The 23,658-nt window shown below is 40.2% G+C and overlaps 1 protein-coding gene across 7 annotated transcripts in view; it reads right to left on the bottom strand.

The window, feature by feature from the left end:
- Acaca (acetyl-CoA carboxylase alpha) overlaps positions 1-23,658 on the bottom strand; it is a 301,033-nt gene that overhangs the window by 22,075 nt on the left and 255,300 nt on the right. For 6 of the 7 annotated variants that reach the window (XM_087191888.1, XM_087191890.1, XM_087191887.1 and 3 more), the window contains 5 exons: positions 21,255-21,351; positions 17,919-18,015; positions 16,805-16,940; positions 9,504-9,681; positions 6,900-7,012 (listed from right to left, as the gene is read on the bottom strand). In XM_087191888.1, coding sequence (XP_087048014.1) covers positions 6,900-7,012; positions 9,504-9,681; positions 16,805-16,940; positions 17,919-18,015; positions 21,255-21,351 — 621 coding nt within the window. The remainder of the gene's footprint in view (positions 1-6,899; positions 7,013-9,503; positions 9,682-16,804; positions 16,941-17,918; positions 18,016-21,254; positions 21,352-23,658) is intronic. The other variant, XM_087191892.1, reaches the window with a different exon arrangement.

The following is a 23,658-nucleotide window of genomic DNA, read 5'->3' on the forward strand; positions in this document are numbered from 1 at the left end:
TAAGAATGAGGAGGGGGATAAAGAGTGATTATCCTATCATTGATCGTTTGTCAGGAGCATTTCTTATTCACTGGACTATTGTAAAAAGCTAAGCTCTCGATCAATCCTGTAAGCTCCCTGTACAATTAAGTATCTTGGAATGGTTTTCTTTCTTTTCTAGCCAGATTGCAGGGCCTCGGGGTTTTTAGGAAAGCAAGTCACTGTGTATTCGTGTGTGAGTGTGTTTAAGAATATGCTACACAGAAGTCATTCTTGTCTAGAACCAGACTTTAGGCAAGGCTGAAACGAGCGAAGAAATGTGGTTGCTCCCATCCCTTCCTCCCCAAAATAAAAAGTCTCCATGAAATCCTAAAAATGTTATAATTAGAAAATGTTAAACACAGAAGTAGCTCTACTCTGATCCAATATGAAGAACTAACATTATTGAGATGTTACTATGTACTGGCACTGTTTAAGTACTTTTCATCTCATTTAATCATCCCATCAATTCTAAAAGATCACTACCCTACAGATGCGGAAACAGGCACAAAAGTTAAATAACTTGCTCAAGGGCACAAAGCCAGGAAATGTAAAGCCAACACTTTGGCCTGAGTAGTCTAGTCTAAGAGGGAAGAGACCTTAAAACACCTTAAAACAACCCACAGCTTAGTGGGTGTGCCCAGGAGCTAGGACACAATGCAAAGCCACATCTCTCCTCTGTGGGGTCAAAGCTGGAGAGAAACGCCTGGACAAACAGCCGATTTCCCTAACAGGAAGTGTTTTTATCAGTGTGACAGCAAAGGAAGCCAAGCAGAGGCAGCCCTACCCTGTGTAGCAGATCACCTCCTAAGGAGCAGGATTTGGGGAATGTGAAGTCTGAAACCCTAGAATAAAAACTGAACTGGTAGACTAAAAGTTTTTAGCACCAGGTGACCTTGCAGAAATCCTCCTTTTTGAGCTCAGTTTCTCATTTAATGTAATAGTTCTCATCTGGCAAACAGGGAAAACATTTTGTTAAAAAAAAAAAAAGCAATATTAAAGTGTGTTTTTGAAACATTTTAAACTTTTAAGTTACACTAAGAACCCTGTGTAAATTTAAACCCAATTTTAACTTTCATGAGTCCTTCCTTTCCTTCCCTTAAAAAAGGATTTGCTTTGATTGGTTTAATACTTATGATGCTAGCTATCAGAGCTACACCACCCTCCCCACAAAGCTTCTGAGTATCAGATATTAAAACATACACTCATACTTCAACTTTGAGACTGAAAAATCAGCATAAAAGAGACTGGAATCTTATTAAGATTCAAAAGTACAAATGTAAGTAGCTGTTTAAAAGATCTATGTAATCGCATTTTCTATGTTGAAAGAAATTTTTCTATAAAGATAGTAAAGATAGAATGGGGGAAAAAATCCTGCAAAACTATTTCTATATCCATAACAGGTGTGCCTTTCTTTATACAAAAGCATTCTTAAAAAACTGTGTAAATCAGATCCTGTTTTAAATGCCTTAAGGGAGCTATTTAGAAGGAACCCTGCAGTGAATCCTTTGGTAAAGCAAATAATCCTTTTGTAATGGGAATAATTTCTTCCAATGTATCTAGTTTTTTTAAAATCCCATTTTCATATATCTGCTTTTCTTCAAAGGGGGCCATACCTATCTAAATACAACTGTATTTGCATACTGATTTTTACAGCAATCTTCCCAAGGGAGTTTAACCCTAAAGTTCCTTGGAATAGTGTTAGTGTTGTGTTGTTCATATTTTAAAAATTATTACAGTAAACCTGGAGATTTCTAAATAGGAATAAAAAATGTATTTTTTCTCCTTTAGTCCTGTCCCCCTGTCTCCTCATGCAAATATCCATAGGACTCAGGGAACAGCATAGAATTCCCTCAATTCTAGTAGAGATATTCCTATGGAGCCTTCTATTATTCTCCTTCCCTAATTTGCTGACAGGTCAGGATTCAGGGACCTAGGTCAACTAAGACCAAGTGGGGAAGAGGGTCTCAGGGGGAGACTTAGTTTCCCTCTAACGAAAGGCCTGCCAAGTCCCCTGGCCTAACAGAATTGTGAATCACTGCTTCCTGGGAAGGGTTGTTTTTATAAATACAATCAGACTATGGCATCAGACTAAGGATGACCCCTCTCTTTCCTAGAAAATGTTGGCACTCTTATACTAAATTGTATTAGGCCAAGCAGTTTCTGAATTAGAGCGAGGAGATGGGTTTTCAGCTATTGCCAACTTAGAGAATGCAAGCTTCTCACCTACTTTCATGATAGAAAATTTTGTATTGTTGTCATCAGCCTCCTAGCTACAGAGGACACAATGGCCACAGTGCCAGTCAGGATACCCATGAACAACAGAAGCCACTTCCAAGACGTGTATATTGGAATTTCTTTCTTTCCTATTGTACTTTTCCAGGAAAGGACACTTTTTTTTTTTTTTTTTTTGGTAATGGGGATTAAACTCAGGACCTTGCGCTTGCCAGGAAAGCGCTGTGCTGCTGAGCTAAATCCCCAGCCCAAGGACACCACTTTTTACCCCAAACAACTACACTAACTCATGAAAGTGGACACAAGAGATGGCAAAAACTTACCCAGCTCAGATTATAAGTCCCAAGCCCTTTTCCTGTCATCCTGCCTACTAAGGAGAAGGTCTGGAAGGTAGTATTCCTGAAGATCTTTACAGACATGTGTCTCATCTGCCACCACAATACTCCATCTGCACCCCGGCAGCTTAGGCCAGAAGGGATAGACGGGCCTGGAAGGACCAGGTGAGGGTCGGCAACTGTGCTCAGCCAGTGCTCTGTGCCTCGTGTCACCCATCCCCATAAGGGCATGATCTATGTGGGCACAGCAGAGGAGCTTCATGGCAGCCTGCCCAGGTGTCTGCGAACAGCGCCACAATGCAGAACGAGGTTCCCCTGTGACTCCTTTGCCCATGTGCTCTTTGTACTGTGGGAGAAGGGCAGTGGGGGACTTATAATTGCTTCACACTCGGACTGGACAGTTCTCTCTCCATCTAAATTGCTTTGTCATTTCTCTCTGAACACAAGAGGAGGGTAAGGATCCAGGAGAGGACCTCAGGTCACAGCACTTGAGAGGCCAGGCTAGCGTGGCGGTCCCGCTCCACAGCCACTCTCCCTGCTCCTGGCTTTCTAAGGCAGTAGAGGGATGACAGTGGGACACAAAAAGGCCCTGGAGTGCTGGGGCTCTAGTTCTAGAAAAAGAATTTAATTTCCTTAAGGCAAGCAAAATGCTGGGATATAATCTCCAAAACAACTATACTAAGCCTTGGTTCTGAGAATCAGGGTCAGAACTTGTTCAGTAATGCAAGCTCTGGTATCTGGACTTACTTCACTTTTCTTCCTGAGGTACTTTTCTTTATTTCAATCAAAAATCAATGTATGCACTATTTTTATATTCTATTATAATCACAGACTTGCAAACTAGCAATGCTCCACCTTCCTACCTAAACTAGCCACATAAAATGACAAAAGATCATCAAGATCAGTTTTTAAAATGTGTGAGGCCCCAGCACACACACAAAATCTGGAAAAGATAAAGTTAGCTGCACAGAAATTAAATATTATTCATTATTGTAAGAGAATTAATAATGACTATAGTTTTTTCTTTTTTTTTGGTAACGGGGATCAAACTCAGGTCCTTGCGCTTGCGAGGCAGGCGGTGGAACCACTGAACAAAATCCACGGCCCAATAATGACTATAACTTTTTTTTTTTGTTAAATTCTTTTATTGGTACATTTTAGGTATACAACACAATTACATTTCTCATTGGGAATTGTACCTTTACATAATGCATCTTGGTTCTTATTTTTATGACTATAGTTTTGAACACAGTCAATCAGTTATGTACTGGTTTGTCTAAGTTTTTTTTTTTTTTTGGTACCGGGGATCGAACTCGGGTCCTTGCGCTTGCGAGGCAGGCAGTGGTACCACTGAGCTAAATCCCCGGTCCTTGTCTAAGTGTTTTGTGAGTGCTCCCTAGTGCAGAGGCCGATTTGGGAAGAGATCAGGAATATAAGGTAATATCCACTCCTATAGGCTTTCTCCTAAATCAGATTATCTCAGTGCACTTGGCTTTAGATCACAAAGGAAAGAATCTCTGTTTAATTTAGATCAGGTTCAGTATTCAGCTGAGGTAAAATCTGAGGAAATCTTTTTTAAAAAGTAGAACATAGGAAATGAAAATTCTATTCTGGGCTTTTATGTACATTTATTTTGTGTCTCAGACGATTAGTTTAATCCTGCTTTTTGCCTCAATTTCCCAATTTGGAAAATAATGTCATTTTCACCTACTTTGTGAAAAAGCATTTTGGTAGTCTGTGGTTGTAGGCACTGCAAAAGGAGCCAAAAGTCACTATGAACTCCCAAAGAATTGGGTTCATATCTGGGGTGATCTGCTGTGACACAGATATACCTGTGTGCGTGTGTGTGTGTGTGTGAGAGAGAGAGAGAGACAGAGACAGAGAGAGAGAGAGGGAGAGAGGGAGAGAGAGAGAGAGAGATCTCCCTGAACACTGTAAATGCCTGAGAGAGGGGCGTACTTCTATTTCCAGATGTGGGCCAAAGCCACAAATTTTTGATACCAAACTTGCCCATCTGCCTCTTCTAAGGAAGAAGACTGAAAAGAAAGGATATTTGAGGAATGCTTCGCAGTTTCAAAGCAAATGTACATTAATCTGATCCTCAAATGGAATACTGTTCCCATTTTATTGATGAAGAACTTGATGTTCAGGGAAGTTATACAATTTACCTGCAAGCAATATATTCAAGACTCATACGTAGTTACTTCTATTCCATATCCATTGCTCATGTTCCCAAGTTTCCCTGGGCCAGAGCCTACTTCACAGTTAGCAGACTACAGATTCTTAAGTACCATTTTGGTCAAGGTTAAATAAATATGATTTTCTTCAGTGTGGATAGAAAATTGATAATGAGATGATTTGTAACAAATGATTAAACGGCCATCACTTGAGAATCTCCTCCCTCTCCCCTTCATGTGCTTCAAAAGTTAAAAGGTGCTGGGTGAAGGTGGGAGCAACATCACTTTACTTGAAGAGAAGGAAGCTTCAGCCCCACACCCCTCACCATCCAGTCATTTTGCAAACAGATGTAGAGAAGATCCGTCTCCTTACCATCCTGTTACTCTGAAGGGATGATAACAGCCATTGGGGGGTTAAAAAGAGGCAGTGAACCCCCAGTTAATGAGTAGGAATTCAGCAGGCAGTGAAAGATAAATGGAGCTCTCTCTGCTTCTGCTAGAGTCAGCATGAACTGCGGCCCTGCGGCTTGTTTGTGGCAAATGGAGTGCACGAAATATCAAAGGGCAGTGATCCAGAAGAAGACCGACTTTGACAAATTTTAAATTGGCCAGAAAGAAAACCAGGGGAAAAAAAAAGGAAAAAGAAAAAGAAAGAAGGAAAAAAAGAGAGAGAAAGAATAAAAAATAGAGGGGAAATTATGCAATTTGCTGTGTCCTCCAATTGTGGCATTGCTCTTTGTAGAGAATTAGTGGAAAAACAGCAGCAACGATTGCTGAATGCTGGGAGCCATTATGAGCCATCTAAGTGAGATGCTTATCAGTGGCTGAAGCTTTTAGAGCTCTCTCTATGTACAGTTGCAAGTAACTTGCTCTTGAGCTGCAGTTACTTTAATTAAAGTGTATGGGGTTGGTCAGAAGTAATTATCCTGTTTGGAAAAGAAAGAGAAAAAAACCACCTCAACAATTCTAGGTGGCAATAGATTTTAGAAACAACTTTGCCAATTTCTTGTTGTTAAGTGTGCATTTCCCATAAAAGGATCAGGCGGCAGCCAGTTAGAGTTACTGGTGGCTGTTATGTAACGGCAAACAATAGGACACAACAGGGTTTATTGTAACCCCAGTCACTGTGTTTGACAAGCAACCTAGCTCAGGATTCCAACTACCTGGTGGTGCAGTCTTCACACTGTAGGCAAACACTTGGCAGTTTTTTCTGTCCCCCAGTGGTGAAGACATAGAGCCCACAAATGGTACTTTATTAATGAAATCACTCTTTGGAATACTGAGCTAGAATCTCTTTTTTTACTCCTTCCATTCATTGAATTTCACTACCTTTATAAGACAACCTCTCTGTTCCTTTAGAAAAACCAAACCAACTAACAAAAGAACCCCAACCAATTATCTTTACTAACACAGGAAGGGGCTCAATGGGGGGCAGAGATAGAAAAACAGTGCTTTAAAGAATCCAAAACTCATTCAGACTCTGGACTCAACATAGAGCTCCCATGGTTTATTTCTATGTTCAAATCGCAAGTGTTTTCCAAAAGCTCTGAAAACAAATGAGCAACGGGGCAACGGCTGGCAGCATCAAGCATGAATGCTCCCAGGGCTATTGCTGTTGCAACCACTATTTGGAAGCATACAGTGCACAATCTTTACTTCTATTTCTCTAGCTCAGGATGACCCCAGAACACTGCCTGGGTAGAGACTCCTCTGCTTTTCTATAACAAGACACTGACTTTCACATTCCTCAGAAATGAGAGAGACTATTCAAAGCGACAAACAGAAACAGGACATATTTAAGTCTCGCATATTCTTTGCCTCATTAGCCCGCCCCCAACAGCAACCTCTAGCTAATCATTCTTTACAGGAATATCCTAGAAAAGTGGGCTATATGTACTATAAGGAAATATCAGAAGGAAATTCAGGTGACTTTTGCTTTTTGTAGGTTTCACTTTCCCTCCTATTACACACACTATTTCATTCTACCAGGGTTCTTACCATACAGAGGACAGTAAATAAAGATTATCATGAATTTGATCAAATGCTTCAATGCCTCCTCCTCTCGCCTATGAATGCTCTCATTACAAATCAGCTGAATGGCTCATTGATTTGCCAAGACGACAAGCAGACATACCCAATCGCTCAGCCAAGCGGATGTAGACTGGGTCCACCCTACGCATGGTTTTCACCAGATCCTTTTTGCGGAATTTGATTTCTACTGTCCCTTCTGGCTCCAGAACTGATCCCCTGGATCAGAGAGAAACAAAACAAAACAGAAATAGAGGCACTTTAAAGGAAAGAGACAACAGAATGAGGCCAGTTACAATTTGTGGACCAGGAAATAGCTTCATTATGGTTTTGCCCACCCATGGTTCACAGAAGTCACCCCAGGGAGAAAAGCAGGCATCAGGGAAGTGTCTAAGTGAGGTATGAGAAAGGCCTGGCAAAAAGCAATTAAAATAATTCTCATTTCCACACCAGTCAACTTCCATCTCAACGGGAGAATACAGATTCCACTACCTATAGCTGATAAGGGTGACCGGAATCACATTATTTTCCAGAAAAAAAAAAAAGAAAGAAAAGGAAAAAGAGATGCTATAGGTGCAGTGGCAGGGCAACCACCTCTAGCACTTGAGCTGTACCAGTGAGGGGTCAATGTTGATCATTCTACACCACAGTGGTCAGTCTGTTGATAGGACTAGGTTCAGATACACTAGGCCAGGGCCGGGGATTTAGCTCAGTGGTTTCGCCGCCTGCTGCACAGGTGCAAGGACCTGAGTTCCATCCCCGGTACCAAAAAAAAAAACCAAAACAAAACAGATACACTAGGCCAGGTCAAAGGGTAGGTAAAATATTCTGCCCACTGCAATGGAAATTAGCAAAGTGAAAGGTGTCAGGGTTGCTACTAGTAATACTAATGATGCCCTGTCACCAAAAATTATGCACTAGGGCTGGGGATTTAGCTCAGTCGCCTGCATCACAAGCGCAAGGACCTGAGTTCGATCCCCAGTACCAAAAACAAACAAAAAAACCCCCCAAAATTATGCCCTAAATACATTAAAATTTTTTATGTTTAAAATTTTTCAGCAAATGCCTAATATGTATGCGTAAGGCACCATTTCAAGTGCTTACAGATAAATACTTAAAAAAATTCTATGCCCAGTGAACATCCACTATGAGGTAGGGTACTGATACCTCCATTTTATAGGTGAGAAAACTAAGGTATTGGAAGTTTAAGAAACTTGTCCAAATCTATCAAGTAGCAGACCTGGATCTGAAACCAGATAGTCTGATTCCAAAGTCTTCTGAGGAATGGTCTCTAATCTGATTATCAGGTCAGGAGGTGGATTAGGACTTAAAAATAATAAACTTCTCAAGGTAGAATGCTAGCCTATTAATTTGACAGTAAAAATACTAGACTTTCCTAAGCAGCTTTTGAAGTAGAAGCCTGAATTTTTTTGGGAAAAGACAGAAGTAGGTGTTGCAATAGAAAGAGTGGCAAATGTCAAGGAAATACGCTGTGTGCTTATCTACTTAGGACAGGGTTGAGAAACATTATCAAAGGATGCTGGATTTGATCTCTTTTACCTAAGTAGTTTGAAGTGCCACCTCCCAGAAAACCTGGGCTTCTCTCTTACAGCTTTTTGGGGACTGCAAACATTGTGTCCTCCAGCATCCTGGAATGCCAATGTGAAACCCTGGGCTCCAAAGGAAGGAAACAGAATGTGGGTGCTGTGGTACACATCAACAACCAGCCAGCTTAATCAATAAACAAAGAGAAGCAGGGCCGGGGATTTAGCTCAGTGGTGCCGTGCCTGTTTTGTAAGTGCAAGGTCCTGAGTTCAATTCCCAGTACTGCCAAAAAAAAAAAAAAAAAAAAAAAAAGAAGCAGCCTAGGAAGTACAAAGACTGTGGCAAGTTTCTCAATAGTGAGTGAGTTAAAACCCTAGCACTCCAGATTAACAATTCAGTCCTTCTACTCCAACTAACTTTTAAGCTCTCTCTGCTATAAACCTAAGAAAGAGATGGTAAAAGAGGGCATGGTGGTGTATTCCTGTAATCTAAGCACTCTGGGAGGCTAAGGCAGGAGGACTGCAAGTCTGAGCCCAGCCTGGGTAACTTAGCAACTTAGTGAAACCCTGTCTGAAAAGCAAAACACACAAAAAACCAAATATACACACAAAAACAGAAACATATGTACACACACACACACATATATATATATTTTTAAAGGCTGGGGATGTAGCTCAGAGGAAAGGCCCTTGGATCAATCCTCTGTATCATTAAAAACCAAATCAAGGGCTGGGGATTTAGCTCAGTGGTTTCGCCGCCTGCCTCGCAAGCCCAAGGACCCGAGTTCGATCCCCGGTACCAAAAAAACCCCCCAAAACCAAAAAAAACCCAAATCAAAACAAAACTCCAACAATGAAAACAGTAACTAGGTGCAGGTGAATAACAAGAGGGAGGTGAGAATCGGGAGTTTAGCAGTGCCTCGAAGAGAGGACTTCATGGTAAAGGAATTTAGCAGGGGGGGATTATGCTGAGAACGCTCAATTCTAGCCTGGTTTCCATCTCATGGAAGCAGATATTATTTAGAAAGCCTACTTTTCTGACCTGGGAGTCCTGTGGCAATAGAAAGATTCAAATGAAATTGTCTTGGTTATAATGTTCTCTAGGAAGAAACCAACAGCTAGAGGGTCCCTAGAGTCAATGAATAGAAATAAGGAAGGCACTCTACCTGCTTTCTCGGTCAGCATACATCTCCATGTGCCGAGGGTTGATGGTGGGGTCAATCACAACCCAGGAGCCACCCCGAAGCTCAGCCTGGGGAGGAATGTAAACCATCACTGGCTGGGAGCATTCCCGCAAGCCATCCACGATGTAAGCCCCAAACTTCAGCACTTGGTCATACATATCTACAGAGTGAGAAAAATTGGAAATCATGATATTTATCCTCTCCAAATACTGTTCACATCATGGCACACACAGAAAAAAAAATTTTTTTTGCAGGGGGTCAGTACCAGGGATTGAACTTAGGACCTTGCACTTGCAAGGTGTGGTGTCACTGAGCTAAATCCTTGGCCCCAGAAAATATTTTTTATGGCACACTGTGACTCCATGAGGAGGGTGCTCATGGCTAGAGGTGACAGGTCTGGGGGCTACAGTCACCTCAGATCCTGACTGGCCACTCTAAAGACTAAGGATTGGTATATCCACCCATATTACACTCAAGACCCCAGATGATCTTCAAAAGCACAAGAGAGAAATGTACTGTCTTTCATAAGATACAGTGTGTAAGGCCTCCAGATTGTATATCCATTTTATATCCTATCTGAATTTCTGTACTCAGGTTTCACCACATTAATTCACACTTGCTCTGCAAACGTTGAGTATTTTTCATGTCAATATGTGATCTCTCCCACTACATTAAGTTTTCTGAAAGAACTATTCTACCTCTTTTCATTTCCTCTCATGATTCTTAGCATATGATGAACTCTTAAAGTGTACAGCTATTGGAAATTGATCCTTCAGAAATTTTATCCTTAAAAACTAGATGTTTCATCTTTGTAACCTCATTGTCCTACCTAGTTCCTGGAACACAGTGTTCAGTAAGTATTTGCTAAATGAATGAATGAGCACATACACACTTTAGAAAGAATACAAGAAAGAAAACCAAATTACTTAATACTATAGTTACATTTTTTTTTTTTTTTTTGGTACCAGGGATCGAACTTGGGACCCTGTGCTTGCAAGGCAGGCGGCGGAACCACTGAGCTAAATCCCCGGCTATAGTTACATTTTTATAGGATACCAGTGAAAGAAAAAGTATATAATATCACATAACCACATACCACCACAACTTTTTTTTTTTTTGGTACCAGGGATCGAACTTGGGACCTTGTGCTTGCAAGGCAGGCGGCGGAACCACTGAGCTAAATCCCCGGCTATAGTTACATTTTTATAGGATACCAGTGAAAGAAAAAGTATATAATATCACATAACCACATACCACCACCTCTTCATTATGGTAGAGTACATTCTGTAATCCCCTCAAGGCCAGGAGCAGCCTGAAGAAAAGGAAACCTGGTACATAAATAGAGTCTTCTTTGGAAAGCTGGATCAGTTATTTAGTTCTCAACTTTTTATGGACTTCTTCCTATTTCCCAGCTCCTTGAAGTCTAACACTGCTCATGTTTTAGCTTTATGACTCCAGGTGCTTAATGAATACTTCAGTGAAGTCACAATGGATCCTTTCTAACACCAAATAACAGGTTTTTACTGAGTTCAAACTTTCCTATCAAAGAGAAGATCTCAATTTGGAATAGATCAATTCTGGAAATCCAAGGCAAAGAAGCATTTTTCAGGAAGTTAAGAGCAAACCAAATAGAAACTGCTTTCATTGTAGTTACTGGCAAATTAAACTGACACTTTCTCCCAAGTAAAAATGGTTCTATATAAACCATCAGTGAGCAGCTCACTGCAAGGCACATGCCTCTGTCCACAGCCCAACCTGGCTTGTCTGTGAAGACTTCAAAAATCCCAAGTTGGTCCAGGAAACACTCCCTACACTATGTAGAATGTGTATTGTCCTATACTCTGTATACATGATCAGAGCAAAGACATTTATTCCCTTGGGAGGAAAGCAAAGACCAAAAAAAATTTACTGCTAATTATACAACTGCTGTATGAAGAGCAGAGAATAAAGGACTTTAAGCGCTTTACGCTAATTCTGTAGTTATGAAAATAATTGCTCAGTTTAAATTATTTTAACTAAATTAATTCTTTAGTGGATATTTCAACCAGTGCTACATAATAAAATAATTATGTAATTAGCAGTACATTTTTCAGTGCTGCCAAGAGTACAGTTTAGAACAAGTAACAGAAAAGAGGGACCTCACTGCCCTTGTGCACAGAGAAGTGAAGGTATAGACAAAAGGTAAAGATAAATAGAAGACAGCATAAAAAGTCATTCTACCTGGGGAGGTGAAAAAACCAACAACATGTTATGGATAAATGAAGACAAAATTTCTAGTCTCTCTCCTACCCAAAGGTTGAGGATCAATCCCAGATCGTCATGTATGTTAGGCAAGCACTATACCACTGAGCCACACCCCAGCCCCTTTCCTGCTTTTTACTCACTTGTTTGTTCAAATCATTTATATCAAAATCTATCTCTGTACTATCTATGGTTAACATGTCCAACCCCCAAAATGGGAAAACTATTTAAAATATATTTTCATTCATTTAATTTTTTAAAGCCATTTAATTTCATGTTATACAGAAAGTGTCTGGAATGAAGCTGAGTGTATTTGCATTTTTCATGTTTGTGAAATGGACTTTGGTTCCTCTTTTTCATCATTATGGACAGCTTACTGTGTACCCCGGATTATGGTGCGCACACACATATACATATGCACGCACACACACATGAATCATTTAGAGTTTCAGGTGAGTAAATGGAAACTTGCATCAGGGACAGGATTCAAACTCAGATCTTTTCGGCTTTAAAAGTTCACCTCCTACTATCTCACTCTTACTCTCATTTTTATTGCTAGGAAAGAGCATGAGGCTGAGGTAATCTCTTTCTAACCTTGAATGTAATAGCTAAGTAAAAATAAAACCAGAAAAAAAGGCTTGAATAAATGGTTGAATACTACAAGTGTTGCTTGGATTTTCCTCTATGGGTAGAAATGTCAGAAATTGTACTGATGTCACTAGCAGCTATGTGATGGGCTTGGATCTGGCTGCCAAACAAGTATTTTTCAACAGCAATTCAGAGTAGAAAAGGGGCATCAGGCTTCATTAAAGCTGACACGCTTGAGGCTAAAATAATGCCTCTATCTAACCTGAAAACCAACAGACCCTCAGTCTAAGCAACAAAATACCCAAACAGCAGACTATTAAAATACAAACAAACACACAAACAAATTCTACAATCAACATGTTCATACTGAATTGCAGCTGTCCCAAAACGATGCATTTTGAAAGGTAACTTTAAACATTTGGCAACAATCTGATATCCAATTGTCTGAGATCCCTTTATAGTTAAGAGATAGGGGGAAAACACAACCAAGAGTAGCAGGAGAGGAGGATTCCCAAGGGTTGACACTTAGAAATCAATCTAGGGAATTTTAAAGCTGTGCATATGCTGTCAGTTCTCGGTCCTGAAAAATGCACCTGGAAATGGAAAATACTGATAGGTTCTTCACGAGACAGATAGGAACTCTGAGTTTTCTAGCATTCTGGGCAAATGTCTGGTGTTCACATACAGCCTTTGAAGCATGTTTTTAGCACCCAGGCACCAACCCTGCTTAGGGCTTTCATTGTTATACAATGTGGATAAACTGTGGCAGCCATATGTACCAAACAAGAGAACAAGGTGCCTGAGCCACAGAGCCCCACACTCTCAAAGTGGAACAGATTTCATTGGCTTGGGCAAGATTATCTGTTAGAAGCTGAAGGTAAACATCACACATACACAAGCTGTATATACATAATGTCTCTCATGAGTTCATTACGGCCGGGGGAACACTGTATTTCAACATCCAAGTAATCAGAGACTTTAAAATAGACTTTCATTCTAGTTAAAGTATTCAATAAATGTGTTTTTTTATTGTTATTTATAACCTGTCCCAGGAAAAAATAATAAGTATAACATGAAAAGCCAACTGAGAGTGACCCTGTAGCACCAGCAGTGAGGCGGCTTAATATCACTGGGATTTGCATCCTATCAAGCTATTCATGCTGAGGCTGGGACCCTGGTGCTAATTTCTAGTAAATTTCACGCTTGATGTCTCCCTGTTGTGGGTCATTGCCGGTTCGTCTAAATAAACTGCTTCCAAATGGCTCTTCCATCTAAATATTCAGCCAGTTTTTATAATTTAATTTTGCATTATGCTGAATAGCCTTCCGGCCAGATAGAGCTCATTGGAAAAAAGCACCAATACCATCTTGACAAGCTTTTATTTATTTATTTATATTTTTACTGCTCGAATTAGACCTCCTAGGCCGACTAGTAAAGAGTTTTTTTTTCCCCTCCACTAATGTCAATTTTCAGCATAGCAAGAGCTGTCTCTAATCTTTTCCTACTCATTACACACAATTTTGGAGTCATTTTACCCACAGTGCAGTCGGCTCCTGGCTGTGTGTTTGTGTGCACTGAGGGATGGCATAATTGTTTATTTTCCCTCCCTGCATAATCCCCAGCCAGTACTGAAACCAAAACTGCAAACATCTCCCCAAGGGATGTAGAGAATGACAAGAGGCTCTCAGTTTAGGTCCCTTTACATGAGATAATACGCAGGAACATCCTGACCTGTATGTAAATATGAAAGGCTCAGTTCCTCCCTCTCCTACTTCCACAGAGATCTCTATCTTCCCTAAAGCTTATTTATCTCCTGTGATATATAAAAGGATGCATCAGCACCAAAATTCAGAAGACACAACTGGTCCTGCTCTGTTACTCAATTTTGACCAGGAGAGGGGGGAAGAGGGGATAGGCAATTACTATTTAGTGAGTGCAGAGTTTAAGTTGGGGATAATGAAAAAGTTTAGGGTTATAGATAGTACTGGTGGTTACACAACATTGTGAATATTTAACATCACTGAATTATACACTGACAAATGGTTAAAGTGATAAATATTATGTTTTTTGATACAAGGTCTTAACTTTGCCTTGAATTTGTGATCCTCCCAAGTACAGATTACTGGCTTAGATTACTGGCCTGCACCGGGCAGTATTATTATGTATATTTATCACATAAAAAAGTAACATTTCTAAGGTCCTGAAGTTTCTCTTCACAGTAACAAAAGATGTCCTTAAATGAGGGTAGGGGGTAGGTAGATTATAAATTTCTCAAGAATCTTAACACTTTTCTCCAGATTCTCTAGTTTATCTAGTTCCAGTCCTGAGATCTCAGATCAGCCAGCTGTGCTACAGGAAATCAGAAGGATCTACATTCCTCTCCCAATTCTGTCATTTTTAGCTGAATCATCTTGGGAAATTTACTTCAATTTGTGTAAAATGTGGATAACAATATAACCTACCTCTTAGAGATGCATGTTGTGAAGATTATGTAAGACAAAATACGTAAAATGGTTAGCACAGTTTCTCGTGAAAAGCACTCAATGAATCTTAATCGTTGTTCTTCTTATTGTTACAGGGCTAGCAGGCAATCTGGGCCTAAACTAAAATATGCAGCAGAATCGTTGCTTTTCCTGGAAGTGGTATTTCTGACACTTTTGAACTCTGAACTCTAGTTAGATAAGATAGCTGGGCTGACTTCCTCCCACATGTGTGTTGGGAAAAAGTGTATTCACCTGTTGCCCTTGCAGGAAGGCCACCAAGGAAGATATCATTGCATTATCTCTCAGGGCTTTCCAGTCAAGGAATTGGGGATCAAGTGAAATCTAATGCTAACTGAACCTCATATGTAGGAATGAAAGGGGAGTTGGCCTACTCATTTTTTTCCCAGCTTTGATGTGGTACGAACCTCTCTTGAACCTCCTGGTATTTTGTTCATACATTATCACTTTACAATCCTGCTCAAGACTTTTTCCTTGACTTCGTGAAGCAATGCCTGAGACATATTTTTGTTTTCTCTGAGGTTGCTACTATAGTTCCTTGCACACAGGAATTCAATAAAAATGTGTAGAATTGTACTCGGAATCTCTCACGATATTTCCACTGATTTATTATCTTGGTAAAAAAAAAATCACCTTAGTAGTTAAAAAAAAATATACAAACATTAATTTGCATGCACAGTCAAAGTCTCCTCCAAGAAGTGCAAAATGTGAAAGTTCTTTTTTTTTTTTTTTTGATGCCGGGGATCAAACTCCAATCCTTGCGCCTGTGCAGCAGGCAGCAAAACCACTGAGCTAAATCCCCGGACCCTTTGTGAAAGTTCTTTAACAAATATGGGCAAAGGTTACTTTTCAACTAAAAAACCAAAAAAAATGAAACTACTCTACATTTTCCCAGGGAGGTCTGGCCATAAAGGGTTCTTCCTAGCCAGGCAAGGAAAAAAAATTAATTGGCAAAAATTCTGAATATCTCTCACCACATGGTTTTCATTTATAAAGGGATGCTTCCCCACACTATTCTTCCCTCAAAGGATAGGGGTGCTTCTGTTCTTAGCTACTTCTGCATACCATACTAAGAGTTCACTGCTCCACATTTTATATATCCTTATTAGTCTCTAATCACTCCAGCATATCAACTTCTCCTTCCTTCCAATTTCCTTAATCCTTCTGCTACCTCAGTATCCTGAAATAAATGAGGTTTACACCCATCTTCATACTCAGCCTCCAAGTGTACAGTCTCCGACCTTAGCATGGCCATAGGTCTCTGCTGCTGGAGAGACAGCATCACTTTGTTAAGAGGTGAGTTATGTCTCCACTGGCTCTCTCTATATCGTCCACAGTGGCTTTGTTCAAGGAGAACTCTCAGTTAATGGTGACACACACAGGCTAATCACTAAGTAATTCCCATAGTACAAAACAAAGCCTTTGTAATAATGGTCTAATCTTGCTGGAGCCACAGGCACAGGGCTGTTGGTGGGTAATAAAACATACCACAAATTGCCACAAAGAACAGCCTCTGGTACAGAATTTGTTCATTTCCTTCTAGTTGATGCTAATTTCAGTATCTTGGTCACTGCAGAATGTTAAGAGAGTTGCATGGTTGAAAAACATGCCCAGAATAGAGGCACAGAGATAAGCACAGTTCTATTTCCCAAGACCAACAGAACTGTGCAAAACCTACCTATGAAAGCTAAATCCCCAACAACAGCTCAACTAGATAATATTAGTACATTACTCTGTAATTTTGTATGGAACCAGAAAATATACTATATTTTTCCATTTGAGTTGCAACTCAGAAGATAACTCACAGGGAGCATAATCCCCCCAAAAGCCTAGAGTGATGGGCTGTCAGGGCAACCACAGGCTCTGTGGAATCTAAACCCACCCTCCTTCCTCCCCTACCTCACAGTGCCCAGTAATCAGTGATACCCTCTAGCCCACAGCCAGGCCAATCACCTTTCATCCCACCAGAGAAGCCTCTCCAGTTGGCAAATACCATCAAAGGCAGTCCTTCACGGTTGAAGTCCTTGATAGCCTGATAGGTCTTAAATGCAGAGTCTGGAAACCAAACCTGGCCAGCTTGCTGAATTATCTGTTGGGGAAAGTCAAAGAAGACCCAATTAACAATACAGTTAAGATGAATAGGATTTTATTTATTAAAAATGGAAAACTCAAAATCAAACCAACCAACCAAAAACTTGTTCAAGAAGATCATCTCTGAAGGAAAAAAGAAAGGGTCTTGGACCTTTGACATTGTTAAATACTCTTCTTTTTCAGTTTTGATTACACCACCACTCCTTAAAGTTAAAAGGGGGAAAACTTAACTGCATTTACTGGGAGAAGGCAGTCCTAAGAACCCTCATGCAGGTTTCACAAAAGCAACTTTATATGATTCAATTACAACGCCTTAAGGCAAGCCATCTCTACACCTCTCTGCTTAGTACAGTGTTCTCTGTATTGTGGTTTATCAACAGACACTTGATGTGACACTGCTGAGTAGCCTACTTGCTTTCTTTCTTTTTTTTGGTACCAGAGATCAAACTTGGGTCCTTGCGCTTGTGCAGCAGGTGGCGAAACCACAGAGCTAAATCCCCGGCTGAGTAGCCTACTTTTTAGTTCCCCCACTCCTCACTTTCTGGATGGTGTCAGGATTTGAAAAGGTAATCAATCCACCTTTAAAGGAAAAAAAAATGGCTGTGGTGTCCATGCCAGGCATTAGGACAGACTGGATTACTAATTCTGGTTGTAGCTCTTCCACATGGGTACTCAGGGAATCTGGGATCACTGAGACAGCACTGTCTCAGCTGCCTTTCCATAAGGCCATCTCCCTAACAAAACTAGAGTATTTTCTAGCATCAACAAGACTAGTGTAAAGGCCTGTTTAACTTTTCAGGCAGAACCTGGCTTGCAGTCTACCTAGAATCATTTTAAAAGTGAGCAGATTATGGTCTCATACCATTCAAAGTTGGTGGTTTGCAATGCTTCTGATATATTGACAGACACTGCAAAAAAAGCTGTGAACACAAAGAAGCTCTAAGCACAGGCGCACAGTGTGCTTGAGGAGATTTACCTTGGCTTCAGAATCCAGGTTTGCTGGATCAGCTGGGATACTTAGTTCTACTGTTCGGGTTTCTACAGCAACTACACCCATAGGTATTCCTCCTAGCCTGATAAAAAACAGCCACATAAGAACCAATCATGTCAAGATTATAGCCGTTCATTTATTTTCAACCACACATCAACACTTGGGGGAAAAGAAGCAAACACAGTTAGCAGATTGGAATCTGACTCTTCCAGGGGTTAAATATGAGAATCTATGGGTTTGTATTATGGTGGAAAACCACCCTCAGAATCATTCCTATTCTGAAATTCCCCAACATGAATAAATTTAAACCAAGAGTTAAGTAAGGGAAGCCTCTACATTTGGACTCAACAGCCTGTGGACGCACACATCTACCACTGTGGTTGCCAAATGAATTTGCTCAGTTCATTCCAGAGGATCTGCTGATAAGGATGGTGGGAAATGGTTTGAAAGGTGGTAGGAATCTGAAAGTCAGTAACTTTTAATGGCATTGTGGAAATACAGCTGTAGTTTTCTATGGAATATTAATAATGTGGCCCCAGACAAAACTTGAGGGTATACACACTAGGTCTTAGAATTGGGTGTGGATATAGTGTATGTGTGTCATGAAAATGATGAGAAATATGTTCCAAGCTGGGCATGGTGGTGCACACCTATAATCCCAGCCAGTACTCTGGGAGACTGAGGCAGGAGGATCAAAAATTTGAGCTAAGCCTGGGCAACTTAGCAACTTAGTGAGACCCTGTCTCAAAAAAAAAAATCAAAAGGGGTTGGGGACATAGCTCAGTGGGAAGGCTCTCAATTCAAACCCCAGGACTGGGGGAAGAGGGGAGTGCCAAGAGTAGGGAAGTGGTTAAACAAACCCTTAACTTTTTCTTTCACTGGAAGAGGGCAGAGAAATAGGGATAATTATGAATAATAATATTGGTGAAATCTATATTGAAAGTATATATTTAACCTCAAAGCTATGTTAATTTAAAAAGCTTCTCAGGTACTTAAGGCTTCTCTTACTCCATGACACCTTCTTAACTTGTTCTTCATAAAGATTTTCTAGGAAAAATCAGAATTTGAGACGGGAAGAGGGAGGGAGGGAGGCAGGCAGAGGCATGAAGTATAGGGTGAGTTCTTATTCTGGAAAATGATTCAATCTTCACTGTCTTCATCACATTCCTTGGGGTTGGGGCTGGGACAGGTTATATAGTCTCATTCACCACAGCATCTCCATAACAAACTTTCCATAAAGGATGGTCTTTGGTTGATACACTGGGTACTGGAAATGGATTCTTGTCATCACTAGAGGCCTAATGGGGGCATGAGTAGAGACCACCTAGCCCCTTGTCACTTGCCTGCACTGAATAAAAATCAAAAGCCCTCTAGACAACCAGACAACGAGCAGGAGGTACACAGGAGGGTTTAGAAATATTTCTGTTCACAATGATTAACAATCCAACTGGAAACTTGTAATTGCAAAAGCCACCCTAAATCGGTAACTTATAACTTATATATTAGGGCCCATGTGACCTAATAAAGAACATCTTTATCCGAGTATTACAGTTATTTATTGAACTTGAAAACAGCTCAGAACAACTTCTGTTTTCTATTATACTTCATATAAATTTTATCAGGCTAGCACATGAAGATGCTACATCTTGTTTTATAGTGTGTCCCTGGACAAGGTGCCATGGAATAATAAAAGACAATTTACAGCCAATAGCACACATATTCCAAACATACATACCAAAGATGAGTTTTGGCAGCACTTACAGTAACAATCCCAGAAGAATACATTTATATTTATTTCTTGAAATGCCATTGCTTTTGAAAGAAGCTAGTTCCATTTTTGTTTTATATACTTGTGAGCATGTGTATGTGCTTGGAGTAAGAGGCCCAGAACTCATCAGATGGAAAGAAAGGAAGAAGTCAGAGTGGGTGTCGGAATAAACAATGGCAGAGCTAACCAAAGCTAAGCTTGACTGATCTGAGTTGTAGAACAATCCCTATTCTTCCAATCATAAGTGTAAAACATTGTTCTCTTATTTCTCATGGGAAGATCTTAAAGACTTTAACAAATGTTTGACTTTGTGAGGCTTAAAAATCTATCATGTTTTTTACAGACAGGAAAACTGAAGCAGAATAGATGAGAGACAAATTTTCAAAAAGTTGGTCCTAGTGTGATATTAGGACTTTGTAAAGAGCCAACAGATCCTGGGTGAGAGGGCTCTAGCTCTGGCGCATGTCCCAGCTCCAGCTCCACAGTGGGAATTTGACTGGCATGAAGAATAATTCTCACTGGGAGAGAGGTAAAAGACCTGAGACTGTAAAGAAAACAAGCAGTTAGTTTCGGCGAGTTTCTGTCAGTGCTGACTGCAGGCCTGACTCCTATTCAGAGTCACAGTGGAAGACCCTGTCTGTGGGATTTGCCATCTGATGGCTCCTTGTCACTGGCAGCATGAGGTGTGCTGACCTGCTGTACAGAGAGAACCACAAAGCCTAGAATTATTTCCAAGGCTAGAATCTAAATCTCAACCCAAGTGGCATGTTTGAGAATCTTGAGCAGGTGCCACTTTTCACCAAGATAAGGAAAACTGATTGCCCCCCGAGAGGCAGGTGAGCTCCAGATGCAGGTCCCTCGGGCAGCATGTCTCTGCAGTGCAGAACTAGATTAAGATCAGCCCTGGCAGGTGCTTGTTATAGTGAGTGCTGCAGATTATTTCGCATGGAGCTTGCTGTTGAGTGAAGCACTTCTCAGAGTGGATATTAAAATTTAATAGAAACTTCAATTTCCCACTTGAAAAATATGGGTATCCCAGCAGCCTACTCTACCTTATTTTATTCATGCCTGTTTCAAGTAAATTTTTTTCTTGGTAATTCAAATTTGATTATAATCCCATACAGTACATAAATCACTTAAGAAATCTTGATAACATGAAGAAACTTCTCTCAGGTTATATAGAAAAGAAGTCTGATTCACTTGCCACTTGTTCCTGAAAGTAAGTGGTCTTTGGAGGAGAGAAAGTCATTGGTGGGCTATGGCTATTGTGGTTGGACTCAATAGGCCCCCAGAAGGTTTTCTTTCAGCATTATAAGGAGGAAATATTGTCAAAATCAGCCTTAAGATTAAGGATATCATTGGAGTGATACATCAGATAACTACTGGAAACCAGTACTCCAGTTAAGACTGCCTTGGGAATGGCTATATTCCAATATTCTTAGAAAGTTTAGACAAAGAAAGCATTATTGGTAAAAATCTATATAGCCATGGCTCTTTCCTTTTTTATTTTCAGTTGGGAGGAAAATGAGTTTCCAAAACAAAAGTGTTCTTACCTGGCTCTACCAACCACCACAGTTTGTGCCCATGGCTGCATAATCTCTGAGAAAGATCCATAGTCAAAAAATCCACTCAACCACTGACCTTTCTGGGCTGCATAAGGAAAACAAAGAAATAAGTCAATCTATTGACAATGTACTCGATCTGGTGAATTTAACGTAGGATTTGGGGGTAATTTTGGGGAATTTGTTGCTGTTTCTAACCATATTATAATAGATGCAAACAGTAGTCAGCTGAATGTTCAACTGCCTTAAGACATCATCTCCTGTTCCATTTGCTAGTCTGCATAAAAAGAATCATTTATCAGCAAAAGCATCATTTATTGTTAAACGATGGAGTTCAGCTAGCAGAAAGTTTGCATGCTTTTATATAAATAACTTGGCTTTTTTCAAGACACTACAAACATTTGTCAAAAGGTAGCCAAGTCATTAGAGATGTTTTCAAAATATCTATTTTAAAACTTGCTTAACAATTTTGTTTGAGTCCACTGATTTTCTTTTAAAGGAGAGATGAAAGCAGTCAAATAATAAATATTAATGATCAAATGAGGACCCAAACTTGGGGAAAAGATAAGGGATTCAATTTTTCTGCTAAAGAAGCAACAAGAAGGATCCACTTTATTTTCAGCTGAAAAATTACAATCTTTTTACAAGAAAGGGCCATGAACATGTACTTTTGACAGAGCAAAAATGTAATGGTTAAGATGCATACACTTAATGCTATTAACCTCCATTGCATATAGAACTTTCTTCACTGACAACTTTCAACATCTTAGTTTAAGAAAAAAACCTTTTGTTCCACAGGTATGAATGTTTGACCAAGGCCCTATAAAAGCTTCTGCAAATAACTGTTTCCTAGTTTGCCCTCTCAGCTCATGGTTTCTCTGTGATTCTTCTAATTTGAACATGGCCCTCCACCCGCTAAAAACCCAAGTCCAAAACCAATTAAAAGTGGAGATCCGAGCAAGCTAACCTCTGCTGACTTAAACAGGATGGAGAGTGTTTTATCAAGACTAAACTTGTAATTACTGTGTTCTACATTCCTTGCTTCTATGGCCCCAGTGTAAAATGTGATCATCCATTTCAAAATTATCTCTCTATCGTGAGCCCAAAGCTGATCGTTTAGATTCCAGTCTCGTGTTGGGCGTCAGTTTGAAGAATATCACAGCACTATCTTCTCTAATAAATGACTTTAACTTTTCACCTAGAAGATATCTGCTTTAACTTATCACAGGGAATCATCTGCTTTCTTTAACGCTTCCACTAAATTAAAATCTGAAGTCACTCGATTTGGAAGCGAATGTTAGCTGTACATGGACAGCAGGATGAATTACTATAGAGTTGATGAAAAAAATATTATCCCAAAAACAGAAAACTTAGTTTATCAGAAATTTCATTTTATTCTGTGCACCCAGTTAATAATGACCAAGACAATGCCCACCTACACACACTTCTGTTCACATGAGAAGAGGGGCTCAAATTTCAATGAAGGCTCCAGATCAAATTTTTAGGTACATCAGAATATTAAAATTTTAATTTCTTTCTTCTCTTTTTTGCTCTTTTTTTTGGTAGTACTGGAGATTGAACCCAGGACCCTGTGCATGGTAGGCAAGTGTTGTAGCACTGGGCTATATCCCCAGCCCTTTTTATTTTGAGATAGTGTTTTGTTAAGTTTGTCAGGCAAGCCTTAAACTTGCAATCTTCCTGCCTCAGTTTCCTAAGTAATTGGAACCACAGGTGTGGAAACCACCATGCCCAGCTTCATGATTCTTACTTCAATAACAATGATTTGGAACTAGAGGATAAATTTTAAGATGGAAATGTTTATTTCTTTAAAAATCCTCCTGCCTTGGGCCGGGGATTTAGCTCAGTGGTTCCGCCGCCTGCCTCACAGGCGTAGGGACCGGAGTTCGATCCCTGGTACCAAAACAAAAAACAAAACAAAAAAAACCCTCCTGCCTCCTATGCTGCTTAGGCGGAAGGGAGCAACTGGTTAGCAGTTTGGGCTTCACAGTCCCTAAAGGGCAGATTATACTCAGTACAAACGTAGAACTGGGAAGTCTGCTAGCTTGGTTCAGTGGCACATGCCTGTAATATCAGCACGCTGGGAGGCTGAGGGAGAAGGATCACAAGTTGGAGTACAGCCTGGCCAACTTAGTGAGACTCTGTATCAGAATAAAAAATGAAAAAAGGGGGCAGAGGATGTAGCTCAGTGGTTGCCATTATCTGTACTTTAGAATACTAAGGCATAGAGGAAGTGAGTAACTTGCCCAAGTTAATAGCAAGTAGCAGAACTAGTATATGTATGTAGTAGGTCCTGACCCCTAGTACTGTTTCTAAAAACATCAGCAAAATTTAGAAATATATGAGAATAATATGCCAAAGGAAAGTGCCCTTCCCT

This window comes from Heterocephalus glaber, unplaced genomic scaffold (assembly GCF_053883595.1).
Source record: "Heterocephalus glaber isolate CG9 unplaced genomic scaffold, H.glaber_assembly_v1.0 deba00001564, whole genome shotgun sequence".
NCBI lineage: Eukaryota > Metazoa > Chordata > Mammalia > Rodentia > Bathyergidae > Heterocephalus > Heterocephalus glaber.